Source organism: Zosterops lateralis (assembly GCF_965231275.1).
Source record: "Zosterops lateralis genome assembly, chromosome: 2".
Classification (NCBI taxonomy): Eukaryota; Metazoa; Chordata; class Aves; order Passeriformes; family Zosteropidae; genus Zosterops; species Zosterops lateralis.
Window position 1 is genome coordinate 15,267,869 of NC_139763.1, and position 17,617 is coordinate 15,285,485.

The 17,617-nt window shown below is 36.3% G+C and overlaps 1 protein-coding gene across 1 annotated transcript in view; it reads right to left on the minus strand.

Annotated features, from left to right (window-relative positions):
• The window catches only part of CNKSR2 (connector enhancer of kinase suppressor of Ras 2), a gene marked incomplete at both ends in the record, with an annotated part of 168,637 nt that overhangs the window by 112,861 nt on the left and 38,159 nt on the right, over window positions 1–17,617 (minus strand). Inside the window, 2 exons of the mRNA XM_083854476.1 lie at window positions 4,899–5,018; window positions 14,137–14,178. Of these exons, the coding sequence (XP_083710602.1) occupies window positions 4,899–5,018; window positions 14,137–14,178 (162 nt within the window). The remainder of the gene's footprint in view (window positions 1–4,898; window positions 5,019–14,136; window positions 14,179–17,617) is intronic.

A 17,617-nucleotide genomic window follows, 5' to 3' on the forward strand; every position in this document is an offset into this window, starting at 1 on the left:
TGAAGAAAGCCACATCTTTAATTTTATTCACAGTGAGTTACTGCTTTCAACCTTAAACATCAGGGTAAAAGCTGAGGGAAAAGTCTCACACTTCATGGTTACACGGTGGTTGAGTTTGTGCAAAGCACTGTTCCAAAGGATAGTAAGTTCACTCAAGTATGGTACCATTCCAGATGACAATTCACATCCAATCTAGTCTTTTTGATAAATTTAAAAGACTTTGAAAATGCAAAATAGGAGAAAGAACTTTTGCAGAATGTTCTTTAAAGGCTAGGATCAAGATTTTGCACACATTAAGAAATAGGGAAGAAGCAAGCTGAAAAATATCCACCCTAGATTGTATTTATTCCACATGTGCAAAATTACTAAATATTATATTAGTACCATGTCACATTAATTTTACAAGAGCCAACATAATTCTTGATATAAAGTAGCTTTTAAATAAGGAGAGGTAACATGTCACAACACAAAAATGAGCCCCTTTCACCCATGTTTCTCCACTCCATCCTTTAAGTGAACAATATATGGGAAGTGGTTCAGAGAAGAGAACATTTCTGGCTTACAGCTGTTTGATCTGGAATGGAAATAAGAATACCACAGACATTTACAAGTTTTCCTCTCTCTGCCCTCCTTGTGGCTGCACAATATCAATAGTACTTTTAGCAATCAAGAATACAGGGGAGATCAGTGTGTGCTCTGTCCATTTGCACTGAAAAAATTTGGTGGATACAGTCTTGGATATTCAAAGGTAAGAATACACAAGAATCAGTTGCACCAGAAAAAGGAAAGAAAATTCAGTTTATATGACTAAAATAACCATAAACTAACCAACCTAGTAATCAGGAATAAATATATGCTTAGATTAAAAAACAAGTAACTCATGCTTAATTACATAAGAGATTGTCTTTATCAGTTATGGGTAGAGCTCTCATTTCAAATCAATCATTACAATTTATCTTGGTGACTAAGTTAAGGGTTAGAAAAGAGACCTTTTGTGGTTTTGGTTTGTTGTTTTTTTTTCCCCTTTCTTTGCTTTTGTTCATAGTTTTTCAAGAATTAAAACAGAATGTGATGCATTTCTAATATATTTTATGTAAATAAATATATAACATTTCTCGATATTTTATGCAATGGTGTATAGAAATGGAAAGAAGATACTAATTTCATTTTATCACACATGTAACTGAATTTTTACTTTCACTCCATTTTCATGGAGCCGTCCAAAGTTGCATGTGCCTCTTTAACCCCAAACAGCTCTCAGAATGCTGCTCATAACTCTTTCTCAGGTCTTCCAATATTTCAAACTAAAAAATTCGTAAGAAATATCAGGAATAGTAGTACACTGGAATCCTGGAAAGGGAATAAACAGTACACTTTAATCAGCTGCCACACCCTACTGTATCTATGACTTGCATTTTATGAGCAATTTTTTACATTACAAGCTTTTTTGTGTTTGCTTGAGCAGGCAAAAAGGAACCCCAAACAATCACTCTCATGTTCTGATCAATTTACATTTGTATTTCTGAACCCCTGAAATCATATCACACTCACCTGACTGGGATTAAAATGATTATATGAACAGGAAACAACTGAAGTTCAAGATTAACCTTTGCTACAGTTCTCTGATATTCTGTTCTGTATTAAAAATAAAAATAAAGTACAAAGTGACTGTTGCAGAAAAACTACCCAAAAAAAGCATGGTTTTCTGCTTTTTGTCTAAATACACTCACTGTTTTCAGTAAAGCAGCAACTTTAAGTCAGTTTCCTAGTAAAACATACTACCTAAGCTAGTTAGTTTTGTCTCTTTGTATATCAGTAATGTAAAAACATACAGAATTAAGTTCTGCTTACTGAAATAGATGAAACAACTTGCAAGTCCTCAAAGAAAAAAAAAAAAGAAAAACAAGAAAGGATTGCACATGGGAGCATGTTGGTGATTGCAAAGTGGACCACATTAATCCATTTTAAGGCTTTTTAAATAACTTTCCACCATGACAACTGTTTTCATCCTTACTTCACAGCCACTGCAGGCTACATCTCTTACCCCAGCAGCACTCACTGGAGAACACATGAATGTAGCCAGTCACAAGACACAAGGATAGAGGGAAAACAAAAAAGCAAAAGGAAAAAAACCCCAAACAAAACCAATACCAAATCCCACCCATAACACTGCTTTATCCAGCACACAAGAGGTTCTCCACATCATACTCTAACAGCATTTTCTGCTTGACAGGTTTAGTTGCTTGAAAGGTTATTTAGTCATAAGACATGGTAACATGTTTACTTGTTTCTTCTGCATTCAGGTATTGGTCTGAAAATTTACATTTACCTCTGACAAATACTTACGTTTCCACATGAAAAGACCAAACACAGTGAAGGAACTATTTGTGCTGATTAAAATATCCTGATCATGTCAATCTTTTTTAAGTTGTAAAAGCTTCAAGCATTTTCTTAATTCCATCATATATTTACCATGAGTTTAGGGAAACAGCATTGTTTTCCAAACTTTTAATTTCCTTCTCCTTTCCTTTTTCTCTCCCAGATTTCCCAGATTAGCTTCTTAGCTGTTGAATTTGAAATGGTAGATATTCTGCTTGTAAGTGACAAAAAATCTTCCCAGTTAGCAGCCATCCTTGTCTTTTTTCTTCTTCCTCAAGTCTTTCCATTTTTACAGAACATTTTATTTAGTGATTGGTAAAGCCAGCACAGAACTGTCACGTGGGTCAAAAATCTACAGGAAAGTTCACAATAAACCATTTTTCCACTTCCATCATTGCACAAATCCTGGAAGAAGGTCCAGAAATGATTGAGCTTCACATTTGTCCCAGCATTTCTGATGTACAGAAAATATTCACAACTCCGAGCTCCACCATCAATTCTTAAACTGACACCCTCAGCACTCAGTGGGGTAGTACTGATGTGCTTTCACTGTGTCTTAATTCCAAGGTATTAGCTCAAAAAGCAAACAAACAAAAGCCCAAGAACCCAAAAGTATATAAAGCCCCAAGAACCAGATGACAAAGGTGATCTGTTGGCAAGACTGGTGCTGTTACAAAGGGAAGGGGATGATTTTCACCATCCTTGGTGCCTGCTCTGGAGAGCTCACAGTCTAGAGGAGACGGCACAATGCCGAGGCAACACAACAGTGGCATGAGGGCAAAGATGAGGGGGAAAAACATGACTATGTCAAAATTTAATCCTTCTAAGGCCTGTATACTGTATGGTTGCTATCTTCCTTTTCTAAAAAAATACATATAATTATTTTTATGACAATGACATCGAGATCCTGCTAAATTGGTTCACAGACACATAAAAAGAAAAAACCCTGCCTTGAAGAGTTTCCAGTTTAAACAGACAAGACAGACAGAGGGTATAAAACAGAGACATAGAAAGGGAAAGAGATTCTCTCATCAGCTACCCAGCAGGAACAGATCCATGAAATACATTCTTATTTACAAAAATACAATTCAACATTTTTCAGTCCCTGGGAGTTCATACCAATGTACATGAAGACTTAAATGAAGGGGAAAAAAAGCAAAAAAAAAAAAAAAACCCAGTCACAAGACAGAAAGAAAAAACCAATTCAAGTTCAGATAAAAACAGACAGCACTCATAAAAACGTGATTAAGAGCAAGAGGAAGAAGATTTTCTCGTTACAATAGAAGAACGGGTTTCAAAAGTTTGACTGCAGTGAGGCAGTGGAAGAGTTGAAATTACAGGGTAAAAGGAAGGAAAGAGAGGGTGAGAATCCATGAGAAGCTGAAATCCTGAAGGACAAGTTTAAAATGGATTCAGAGGCAAGAAAGAAAGCCAGAAGAGGAAGGGAAAACAAACTGGAGACTAAAACAAAGGATAAGGCCATATGTACTCATCCAAGTGTTTGGGTTTTTTCTCAAATTTTAATTCCAATTTTCCAAAAGAATGGAAAATTAATTTAAAGTACAATTGCTCTAAATAACTTGGCATACCAACTTTGCCAAGAAAAACAAATCAACCCAAAACCCAGCGACAACCAATCTGCAAACCAAAATATTCTCCAAAACTACAACATCCAGACAATTTCAAAAACCTGCAAAGAGTAGAGCAGTCCTCCTTCAAGACTATTCAAGAATATGGAGTGAGAATAAGCTTGGGCAGAAGCTGCAAAAGCTATTTCTTTAGACAAAAAAATGTTTAACTGTATTCTGAACACCTCCTTTTCACCTCCAAAAATTATGGGAACAGATACTATTAATGATATAAAGTCATATATCTGGAATTGTTTCCAGTGTTGGTTTATTCTATGCAGAGGGTGTTGGATGCTTGAGTAAACAAGAGATCAGTGGTCAATTCTTGAACAGCAAACACAGGACGACTGCATTAAGAGCCTTTACAAGCACCTGATTAAGAATGCAAAATTCTTGCAATAAAATTCGATGAGTTACTTATCAGTAGTGCTGTGAAGCCCTGGAATAACTTGTAAAATAGCTTTATATCCCTGAGATACTATGAAACATTTTCCAGAATCTGACAGGTTTTGTGCATAAGCCCACGCAAACTTCTTGGTTGAGTTGATCTTAGTAATTTAAGTCCCTTCAGACTTCAAGATCCTAGAACAATCTGAACCATTTTTCAGAACCTGGTATAAATGGCAAGAACGTCTTACTCATTTCTCCCTGTTCACTGAACTCTGCATACTTCAGTCAGCAACAAAAAATACTTCCCTGTTGGCCCAGCTGCATGAGAAACCAGACTAGCATGAGGAATCAAACTCTTTTCAAAGTTTAAAACACAAAAGGCTGCTAAAATGTCCTATTCATTTTCCTATTCATGTCACATTCATCAAATTATTTAAAAAAAAAAAACAAAAATACTTTCTCATCCTGGATGATGGGTTTGATTAACTGCGTACTTCTTACCAGCCCTTCACTTGGCTTGATGTTTGTAAGCTGGATCACTTCAAGATGGGCAGACTGGGAAACCAGTGGATCAGAGGAGAGGGAGATAATGTGATCACAGACGCCAGAGAGAGTTTTACACTAGGAAAGAAAAAAGAAAAGAAAACGTTCCAGTGAGCATACCACTGCTAACTACTCGAATGTCAATATGCAGTTTAAATCACCGTATTTGTCGAGCACATACAAGGTAGAGGGGGAAAGGCCTCAGGCAGCAATACAATACAAAACACATTATCTGCTGATGACCCTGAACTAACAGCACCAGACCAGGGAAGAAGAGGAGGCAAATGCTTTTGTATCTGAGCAGAGGCAAAGAGGGGTTCCCATGCACTCTCAGGGACAGATGCCCTGCTCAGGCACACAGGGAATGTGTGGTGAACCCCAGCCCCCACCCCACCCACATCTTTTGCAAAGACAATAAGTGTCTCAAAGCCCACTAATTTCCACTGAATGTGCAGCTGTTCAGCACAGATGAAAATCAGGCTTTTAATGATGACAGGTAACTCTCATTAACTCTGAAGTTTATTCTATATAATAAAACATGCTAATTGTCTTTGGACTGTGTTTCTCATGTTCTACAGCTGCCAAACATGATTTACTTTTGCAGACATGAGGATTACAATAAATCACCACTTCACAATGGAATATCTCTTAAACCAGTTATTGCTGGCAGCCTCTGCAGCAAGACAGAAAAAAATTCTTAAAAGGCTGAGAGTGTGAAACTGGTACTGTTTTATCTCCTGATCTCTCACTCCCTGAACAACCTCTTCTCAGAAGCAGGAAAGCTGTGAGGCTTTCCTATCATTCTCTGTAAGAAAGTGACTTTTGAGAGTTTCGATGCTTTCCAGGAAGTCCCCTGTCAGCAACTGTTCAGGTTTCCAATGAATCTTTTGTCAGCAAATTCAGGGATTAGGACATTCTTCTGGTCCCAAAACTGTGGGTATCTCCAAAAGCAATTAAGAACCAGCTTAATTGCTCTGAAATTCAAAAGATGAAAGCTAACCAGTCTCCTCGAATGGCTGAAACACAACTGCACGAAACTGTTGCACCAATCTTCCAAGATTCCAAAGTACAGTTCTTACAGTAAAAAAAAATCTACAACAATGCTATGGAAAAGTAATATAAAGCTGGATATAACCTCCTACCAAATCACCATTGTAATTCCAAATGGAAAACCACAAATATCTTATGTAAAAAGGAAAATAAAAGTGATTTTAAAAAAACAAACAACAAAACAAAATGCACCAGCTCCCCCCCCCACAAAAAAAAAAAAAAAAAAAAAAAATCACCAAAATATCCCCCAAAAACAGCAATCCAAAAACCACAAAAACCCAAAACAACCGATGACAATGACATCTTAATCTTGTTACAGACCAACACACTTTTCCCCTCTTTAAAGTAATTACAAACAGTTGAAAGTTTAGGCTTGTATACAGATTGTTCATTTTATTGAGCAAAAATGTTTCAGGGTGAATAAGCTAATCAGAATAAAATGGAAAATATAACAAAATTTATATTACCAAGATGACCTTCTTCTAGAAACATACTACCTTCAAGCATAGCCACACACACCACCCTTCTACTTTTTCATGATGCAGAATCATTACTGAACAAAGGACGTCAAGAAATATATAAAATGAGGTTAAATCATGGTTTGTGCTTTACCTGAAGTACAAAAAAGTGAAAAAGAGAACTTTATTGAAATTTGGGCTTCTTTAATGGCTTTTGGACACACGAAAATGGCTGAGCCCACATTTTAAAAAGGTAAAATTTTATAAAATTACATAATAAAAATGAAAGCTTAGATTTCTGTTTATTTATGTTTTTAAATACAGTGTTGGCATGTTATTTCTCTTTCCATCTTGGAACTGCACTGACAATTATTGAAAAATTGCTTTAAAAATTACAGAGCACTCAGCTATTTGTGCAAAGTGAAGAGACCCACATTATAAATTATTCTCTGCAGACAAAAATGGAGTGTTTCATATCTCTTTAGACTTGTATTCATTCATCTATTCTATTAATCTCCTCTAAACCCACTAAATGTATGGAGTTCTTAGCAATTTCAGAGAAACTTCTCTTTACAGTGAATTAATATTTTTCTCCAATTTTCAACTGTTGCATTGCAGAGATGCCAAATCACACAGAAAAGAAGTGTTCCTACCACCTAAGACAAGGTATGACATCTCACCAATGTGTCTCCTCATTAAAAACCATGTTCCCAGCTGCCTTGACAGATGATGAGGAAAGGAGAGGGTTCAGGCAAGTCCAGCAGGCAGGGAGCAGAAGCCTAAGCTGAGATGCATTAAACAGCCCCTTGGAGCAGCTGCTCTGCCTCCCCATGAGAGGGGTACAGACAGTCTATACAGTAATGCCCACGGTGATCAGCATTCCAGTACTTACACTGGTTGCAATCCTAAAACAAGGCGGGGTGAATATTCCCCAAGAGGAGCTCTGGGAATACTGGGTGCCAAAATCATCAGTTGCTAGGATAAAAAAATCTACCATATGCTTCAATGCATTTCTAAGAGACTACTGTCTTTTGGGTCTCACAGCTTTTTTTAGATTTTCCCACTGCAGCCCAGCAGCACATTATCCCTATGAACTATTATACATTTAAATATTTTCATTAAATATTCCTTGGTTAAAGAGTTGAACTGTAAGTAGGATCAGGTATCTATCTATCTTAGGTTAAAGACAGATTTTCATGAACTCTGAACTTGTCCAGAGAAAGCCAGGACAGCAAGGAGCACACAGTTACTCAGCAGATATTCTCTGCCCACTGCAAAGGAAGGGTACATAGGCCCTCACTGGAAACACGTCCAAAGGCTGACACAGGCAAAACAATGCATTTTTCCTTGCCTTTACTCTCAGGAATATCTCATTCACAGTTCGTGTCGATAACATGCTAATCAGCATAAACTGGCAAACAAACAAAACAGCCTGTTCACCAGGAGCATGCTTCCTCCCCCTTAGGCATCCGTATGGAAAAGAATCTTGGACCTGTTCAGTGGATCAGGGCCTTCCAAGGCAAAGATGTTACCACATGGTAAAGCACTCAAACATTGCACTTTTTCTACTCATTTTGTTCCTAGCAATTTATGAACACATTATATCTCAGCAGAATTATTCAGGATAATCTGTATCATAGACATGTTTTTTACTTCTACTAAAATCAGACGGTTGTTACCTTTTCTCTGTAATGGTCATTACCTTTGGATGCCTTGTAAAACTACACTCCTGATTATGAAAACATTGTTAATGAGATCAGGATCTTTATCCTTTGTAAGTGTTGACTGCCTGCTGCAATGCAGTATTAGTTACAGTAAGACACACAGGAAGCTGAGGATCCAATTGCTCCCACAAAAATCAGCAGGCATTAAAAATCCCCAGCCTTCTTCAAGCTGAACTCAGCTCCCAGTGTGCAAGGTATCTACACACAGGGAAAGGATTTGTCCAGCCCAAAAAAAAAAAAAAAAAAAAAAAAAAAAAAAAAAAAAAAAAAAAAAAAAAAAAAAGCAATTTACAAAAGATTAACTGAGAGAAACCAACAGATAATTACATTCTCTCCTTTTGTCACATGGTCCCTGTTCTCACTATAAGCCTTAAAGCAATGATTTCAGTTCTCTTTTGCAGTAACTCATCACTGCACTTCAGTAATAAATTCTCCTCTCTATTCAAGTGACACACTTGTAATTGCAGATTGAAGCTACACCACCGTCTTTATGTGCAAAGCTAAATGATTCAAAGGAGAACAAAAAAATATCACCACACAGCACCTCGTTGTTTGGTAGAAATTCAAAGGGAAACATTATGTTTTCCCCAGTAGGCAAATTCTTTATGCCTCGGAGCATGAAGAATGACAGATAATGCTTAGTTTCTACTTGTATTTTTGGACTGTAAGGTACCAATTTCTAACAGCTTTTCCACAATTGCTCCTCCTTTCAGCCAGGAGGATGGGGACTTAAAGGTGACTGAATTAGATTTGCATCTGTTCAGATTTTCTGTGGCTACTTCAGTTTGTGCTGGGAAAGCGTCTGCAGCACAGTGAAGTACCTATGGACAGCTCCAGGGGCCTTTCTTCAACCTGTCCATCCACTGCCTGTTCAGCTTGGGCAGTTCTAGGGTCACCAAGCATTTCTGATCAAGCAAACACTTAGGTTTGGTTTGCCCCTGTCCTTCATTTTATCCAAGCTAGTGACCAAGTTTAAAATCTATCTTGCCAATATTTGCAATACTGAAACATCCTGCCTTAAACATGTTCCCAGGACTGAGGACAAGAAAAGCACCAGCCTCCCTCATCAGACCCTCACCTATGGCATTTGAGTGAGGAATGGGATACCAGAAAGACATATGGACTTTCAAGACTAACAGTAAGAAAAAATGTCTGTGTTAATGTTAACTTTAGTCTGTTAGTTTAGTTAGTTACAGCTGTCCAAGATGAAAGAAGTCTAATTCATGAAGCCAAACCAAATAATTATTAGCCAACTAATTTTAGTCCAAAACAATTGTTACACTGTACAGAACACATCTCTAACTCCAGCAATCTTAAAATACCAAGTGGGCCTGAACATGCACTGGTGCATATATGAAGTTCAAGCAGTGAACTACATTTGGTTTTGGCTGCAAGAAGAGAAGCTTCTATTAAACTGAAGCTTGTTCAGTTCAATTTACAAGGTATAGACTCTTGAAAGGCAGAAGGTGGCTACTTTTTTTTTTTTTTTAACTAAAATAATGATAATTTTGACAATGTATTTTTAGTTCATTATGCTTCTATAACAAATATTCAAATGTAGTGGGCAGGAGCAAATTATCATCACTGTGGTTTCAATAAGGCTCTTGGAAAAAAAAGAACATTCCAATCCACTGCTTGTTTTCTCTTTTTCAACTTAGTAACTCTTATTAAATTTACATTGCTCATTTGCTTTTCAAAAAACTTCTGAACATTAGCTTCCCTCTGCAGATCACTTTCTACAGCTTTCCAACTCAAAAAAATTGTATTTTCTGTTTGCAGGAAATGCAGCCTAATTTTAAAAAAGTGAAACTCCTTAAGAAAAGTCTTTTTTTCTTATGGAATTAAACTAAAAATGTTAGAAGAAAAACTATTAAAAAAATTTCAGTTAAAACTTATTATTAATCTGACTGAAGCCTGGCTTCTACTTTCTATAATTAGTTCTTCTAGCTTTGCTCTCCTTTTAATACTCTACTGCTTCACATGGATTAATCTGAACTGGTTATTTCCATCAAATACAGCCTTGAACAGCTGGATGGAATCAACGAATTATTCTTCAAGTATTTTAAAACTCCAGTCAGAATTTTGCAATGATTAACATATAATTCCCCAAATAAGCAGATATAAACTGATAGCCTTTTAAGCTGAGCAGTTTTCCAAATACTTTATCATCTCAAGTTAAATCAATATAAAGATTCTAAATATGAACTAGCAAGAGCACACTGATTTTCAGTTTTGAAGCCAGCACCACACCTATGGCTTACCCTTTCTGATTTAGGCCCCATGTATTATTAAACCTATTCTGAAATTAATATTTTCTAATGCCATCTACTTCTGTTATTATTATTTTCTAGTGCTATTTCATTTCTGTTTATATCAAAAAATTATTAGTAGTATTATCTAACTATTTATTTATTACATTGCTTACTTAGTGGAAGTTACCCTGGAAAAATCATACTGAAAAATAAAGTGGCAGAAATACAAAGCATTTCTCTTTGTTCATTAATATTTCAGAATTTTAATGAGCAAAACCCAACAATTATTCCTGTGTGATATAACGCTTCTTATTTCACAAAACCAAGTGTTTCTGTGAATGAAGTCACAGGAAAAAACCCCAAAACTTAAGAAATATAGTTTTCTTTAAATTAATTTTTTCAACGCTCCTACAATTGAAGGACAAAAAATAATAGAAAAGATATTTTTCACCAGACACACTTTGAAACTCCATTTAGAAGAAATAAACAAGTTCAAGTAGGTAATTTTATGTTAAAACTTCACAAATTTTCAATCAGATTTTTTCCTTTATATACATTTTATGTGTTTACTTAAATAACACAAACTAGTTCACTGCCTGACCTAGTATCGTAAGTGACAATCAAAATGCTTTTTAAAACATTTGAAACTCAAATTGCTTGAAGCAAACAAAAATATTTCTTCCTTGAATATAAGATGAAGCTATAGAGTTTCCACAAAATACCATTTCTTAAAATGAAAATCCTGAAAAGCTAACATAAAGAATACATTAACTGACATTGAAACATGCTATCTGTGGACAAGGTGATTCAGCAATCTCCACATGGGCACCCACACTGTCACTTCTGAAGGAAAGAGGCATTCATTTGCTTTTCAAAAGGAATTAGTGATATAGGAATATGAGCACATGAACTATTTTTTGGCCTTACCTACTTAAAGCAGACTAATCAGTCATTTATTTGAGGATCTTGCCTACTTCATTGTGCTTTAGAGGAAGCCATGAAAAGTCAGTGAAGGGTTAACTTTGGAGGTTTCCTTGTATACAGTTCAATAGCAGAAGGATGTTCACACATCCTCCTGCTCCCTGATTTGGTACAAATTGGGCTCACTCCAGGGGAAACAGGGCAGCATCCCCAGAGGAGATCTGTGCTTACAGAGCTCCAGCCCTTCAACCACAGCGTGAGTCAAAAAAACCCCCCACGCTTTTCATTCCATGGACAATGGAGATGTTCAACCCAGAACACAAAAATCTACTGCTTTGATCCAACAGTCTGCTCCTAAGGTGGTAAATATCTTGGTGTCCTGACAAGTAAGAGTACACAACTGTCCTTTAAGTTTTTGGGTTTTTTTTTTCCATTTCTGTAGCTCTAGTTCTATTTTACTTATGTAAGAAAGATCTCTTAAAATCTGACTTCAATCTTTAGCAAGAACAATACCTTGCAATAAAGATTTCCTTATGCTAATTGCATGAAATGATAATTGATTGTTAATCATTTCCTTTCACTTTTTTGAGAAACTTAATTCCTTGTGTCATGAAGAGAAAGTGGTACATGAAATTACATGAGATCAGCCCACAGGTTTGAATTCAACTTCATGTTTAAGTCACCTCAGCAAACACAGGTCTATGTTTGTATCTGATCATCTGAAGGCAGATGGATAGGATGCTGGTCAAACGTCACTTCAGATGGGAAATGGACTCTGAAAATGGACTTGGAAGAGTGTGATATTGGAATTTTAAAAGAGAGAACTTACTTTCTCTTCTACAATATCTGTGCACATGTCCTCTGAATCTTTCATAGCTCTCCCAGTATTTCTTACTCAAGGTTCCTTTTATGACTTTTCCACAATTTACTGCTATTCTTTTTGTATCAAAGAAACTAATTTTTACTGTTGGATTGCTCCCTTCAGATTGTCTCATGGGCTAAATCCACAACACCTTTTTTTGTCTTCCAAGGAAAAGGGTTAGTGGGAACTGTGACTGCTTTCAAATCCAATTCTATCATCAACTTTTTCACCTGCCCATGTAAAAAAATACCTTTCAAAATGAAAATATGATCTCAAATGCCATTGTTGAATTATTTAGTCATAGATTTACCTCTTTCACCAACTGCTTTTGGTCAGCCTTTCCCCCATCAAATCCCAGTGATCAGCTGATATGCCACATGGTCAGAAATCATCCAAGTTACATGTAATACAAATAGTAATGTATAATCCATGTAGGGCCATTTTTAACCCATGGCTTCACTAAGACATTCAACGCTCTGTTCATGCTCATGTTTCCTTTCAAGCTTCAGCAGTGATCACAGCATGTACACGTATAACCTATGTCCACCTGTGGCCACAATGAAGTTACTGCAGACTAAAAAAATAAACCTACAAAAATCTGACTGATATAAGGTAAATTTTGAAACCTGTCTCGATTTTGTGCACTCGTGTATCTTAAATTAACCCCTCTCTGTTTCTTCCAAATTGTCTGTATAAAGTGATGCTTCCTCAGTTCTGAACTCTGGCAGCTTCCTTTACAATCCTTCCTGCCAACTGGTAAAAGGTATATAGTGTATAGAGAAGATTCCAGAACTCTCAGCTCTTAGAGCAGACAACAGGCATGCTTTGAAAACCAGGCAATATCTACAGATTTCAAACTCATAGCACTTCAAATTTTGCCAAGATTACGTAATAAAAAACTTTATTACTTAAATACTTGCAGAGGTTGACCAAGCATAGATAATGATGTCAGCCCCACTAAATTTGCTAATTCTTTAAGCCTCACACCTGAAAAAATGTCAGTGAAACTTAAAAATACAAGGAGACTTTTTATTCCACGTCACTGTGAAACCAAAGCATCCAAAGCTTACATAATTCAGCCTGCCATGCATTTCATATGGATAGACTATGAATAAAATAAATAACAAAAAAGAAGTATTTCAACCTTTACTGTGAAGTTCACCTAAAGAAATGCAGTATTTTCTGGCTTAAGCTTGGGTAATAAGAACAGTAAGATATCAAAATCTACCTGAATGTGAAATAAATTAAACTAATTCATTACTCACTCTTAAAAAGATTATCTTCATTTCTAACTTTTAGAAACATGCTGTGGGTTAATTTAATACTCACTAAAGCTCAGCCACAACATGAAACCCAATTTAATACCTAAAATTTGGGTGCAGCTCTCAGACAAGGTTTACTCAAGCTTTTGACTTTCTATGCACCAGACTTTCAAACATCTCATGTTTTCTGATGCCCTGATAACTTTCATCTGCTCTATTTACCATAAATAGCAGTAAAGATTCTCAAAAGAGACTATTGTATTTACTCCAAGAATTCAAAAGGAAACAGTGCATTATTTTTCCTATCATTAGGCTATCTCCAGGCTCCTATGAGGAATTAACATGTATAAATCAAGATATATCACTAAAAGAAACACAAATGATTTTATAGAAGTCTAGCAACCATCTCTCTCTCAAAAAACTGCCTTTTTAAAACATGACTCTTCTAATCGTGGTTTACAAATAACAGATGGGTCTGAGCCACATAAACAAAAACCCTTTCAAAAGCTCTTGACCTACTCACAAGTAGCTCCATAAATTCACTCAATCATACCCAGTCTATTTAGTTATCAAACTGGCACTGCATACAAAAAACACAAAATACACAGTTCAAAAATTCTATGTGGTCCCTACAAAATTTTTTATCAGAAATCCAAACAGTACTCACCACATGAAGGATTTTGTTCTCAGTTTCATATACTGTGCAATCCTGAAAAAGTAAAGCAGGAAAAGGTTAAATTGGTCCAATCCTTTTCCCTTCCTTGACTTATCCTTAAAAGAATTCAATTGAATTGAAAAGTCTTTAGGATGAAACAAAATATTTCAAAGACATAGACAGAATGGAGAGAAAGTGTGAAGCTACAATGGAATGGAACGGAACAGAACAGAAAGGGAATACTGGCAGATGTTTACATCTATTCACTAGATCTAGTTGCTTCTTTCCTTGAGACAGACAACATTCTCTCCACTTTACATGCTTTTGGCACATAGCAAAAGCCACATGTCTACCACACAAGTGCCTTCCACCAGCCATCCCTGAGCATGTACAAAATGACCTGCTTCTAATAACATTGGAAAACAGATACCTGCAACAGTCTTAAGTGACCGGGTTGAACAATTCTTCCTGAGCTGAACTGGTATTTTTGCACACTGATTTTTCCTCCCCTGAAGAAGGGGAGGAAAAACTTGGTGGAGGAGGAAGAGGAGTTGATTGTTTACAACACCCTGGACAGGAGGGAGAAGAAACCCTGTATACAAAGCACACAGGAAACCTGAGGCACACCCAGCCTGCTGGGACTGCGTGTGCATTCTCGTCATCTCATGCAGCATGTGAGGCACTTCCATAAGCAACACCAACAGATGGGAGGCTGGGAATGCAGAGGTTTTTCTGACAGGCCAGAATCTCAGTGGATATAAGGAAATGGAATTACCAAGGCAGAGAGCACATGAAAAACAACCAATATTGATGAAAGAACCACTTTAAAGTTCATTCAGGTGCTGTAACTTTGCGGTAATTAGTGCAAACTCTGTTTAGAACAGATGCTTTATATCCTACCTACCAAACCATATGAAAAATGTGACTAAGTTTTCATGTTTCAAGTCTCATTTTAAAATCAATTTATCCTACTAAAAAACAACTTTTTTATATGCAACTGTTTAAAAAGAAAAAGAACTTTTAATCCATGAAACATTTCATGTGTTACTCAGGCAAGGAAAGCTAATGTGTTCTTAAGCTTCATATAAAGGTACCTATGCAGAAGTAGCAAGTTGATCAGGGAGCATTTTCCTAATAACAGCTGTTGGCATTCAGGAAACATCTGCCAGTAAGTATAGCCAGAAAGAAAATCTAACACATTTAATTATATGCAGACATCAATGAAGTATTTGCAATCTTAGTAGCAAAACACACATTTCATTGTTATATGTGGGAGGGCATGTAACATTTTCAATCTGGATACATCTATTTTCTGCATGGTTACTTATGAATCATTTTGCAAAAATAGCAGAAAGAGATTGCAACATTTATATTAAAGGAAAAAAAGTGTTTTTAAGCAGACATAATAAATTCATTGGTAATAGGAAGAGTTTACTGTAAGTTTAAACACTCCATTTAAAGATGATACTGTTTCAGAAGTCTCACTACTAAGGAAAGAAGGATTCTGGATTCTCAAATGCTGCAGGGGTTTATTAAAAACAAGAAAGCAGTGAATAACAGAGAAATACTACTAAGTCCTTGAATCTGAAACTCTCCCATGATCATGAAGAAAGCTAAAGAAATATGCTTTTTTCTGACAAACCAAGACTATATGTGAAAAATAAAAATATTCTGAATCCACAAAAATACTAAAACAACTGGAAAACTTCTCAGATATCCAGTCTATTAATAGATTCACCCTGAATTTCCCTCCTCAACACACAATTCCCGACGAATCCAGGGTCTGGGTGGAGGAATTGCTAAACAAGTTCATCACATAGCAACAGAAGATTGTTGATACTACATCTTCACATTCAGCAAGAGAAAAATTAACAGTTCAGTAAATCATAAAAGACAGAAAGACTGGAGGACAGCAAATACAATGCCTAGGTACAAAAAACAATTCCAAAATACACTTTTTTCCATACATGAATGCCATCCAACTAAACATAATTCAAGCATGAACTCTGGGAAATGTGCAGGAATGTCAAGAACCATGACGGCATACCCCAGAGCAGCCCTGAAGTCTAGGATTCAAAGAAACCTAGGAAAAGGTCACCAAGCTGATCCCTGCAGCTTGTTTCCACTTCCTGCAGGCATCCCTGCAGATGAGGGCTGAATCTGCTTCTGAACAAGGCCAAGAGCAAAAGCCACATGCCACTTTCTCTCCTAGGGAATGGCTTATTTCCCCTTTGCTGCCTTGTGCTTCATCTTTAAGCAAGGGCTGAAGATAACTGTGCCCACCCTCCACAAACACCCCTTGGGAATGGTAGGCTGACTGCTTATTACTGGGCACCTTTACCATTTACAGTTATTGCTTTTTCATACCCATTTCATTTCACCTAAAAGAGCTTAAAGCACTTGAGAACTATAAGAAAGTCTCTAACTATGCAATTAGAAATAAATTTTTATTCTTAGTCGCATACCACCCACACCTGGAGAATGTCTCTTTTTTCCATAAAAGCCTGTATCTTACTCCTGAAAGATTTTCTTTAATATCTGTTTAACTAGGGTATCAAAACATTGCAATTAAGGCAAGAAACAGATCATATGCAAGTTTAACATCAACTTTTTTTTTACTTTAGAAAAGCAAGAACACACACAAAAATCTGCAACCAAGCTTTACTCCTACACAAGCTAAAATTTTGCTATTCACTTAGTTAAACCAATACTGTGATTATCCCTGAACTGAAAGGCACAGTTACAGCAAGGAGGAGATATATTACTTCTACCTGTTTATTCTCTGAACTTTGCATATATATTCACTGTATGCTATAAGCATAGCTAGGCTGTGTGATGACCAAACAAAACTTCAGCTGAAACACTGTAAGGTTATCTTCTAATTGTGTATTATTTTCTAAAACACTAATGACACACATCATTAATGAAGCAAAAAAAGAAGTTGTGTTAATTTACATTTCCTGAAGATGTAGTTGAATACTAGTCATTAGTAGTTTAAGGGACAAAAATGGTAGGGTATCATCCACAAGAAAAAGGAGAGAAATAAAAGGCAAATATGGTGGAACAACTTCATGATTAATATCAGATCTTCATGGTCACTCTTTTCAGCTCTTGTGCATAAAAATGGCAAAAGGGACCTTTGTCATCTAGCTGGAACTAGTCTAAAATCCTAAAAAAAAAGAGAAATGAGCTACAAAACTGAAGGGAAAAAAAAAAAAAAAAAAAGGAAGTAAGGGAGGAAGATAAAAGCAGCAAGATCAAACCACACAAATCATGGAGAGGGTTCTGCATTTTCAATCCCAGTACAATTTCAAAACCTAATTTTAAGACTTGCAAGACCTATACTACACTGTTACTGAGAGGCATTGCTTATTTCTTCCAGAAGTTCTGACCTTCATAACCAAAACTTCACATGGTCACTACAAAAAAAGTTTTAAGTTGTATTTGCACAGATCCTACCATAATTTCTTAAGGAATAATTGCTAAGGACATT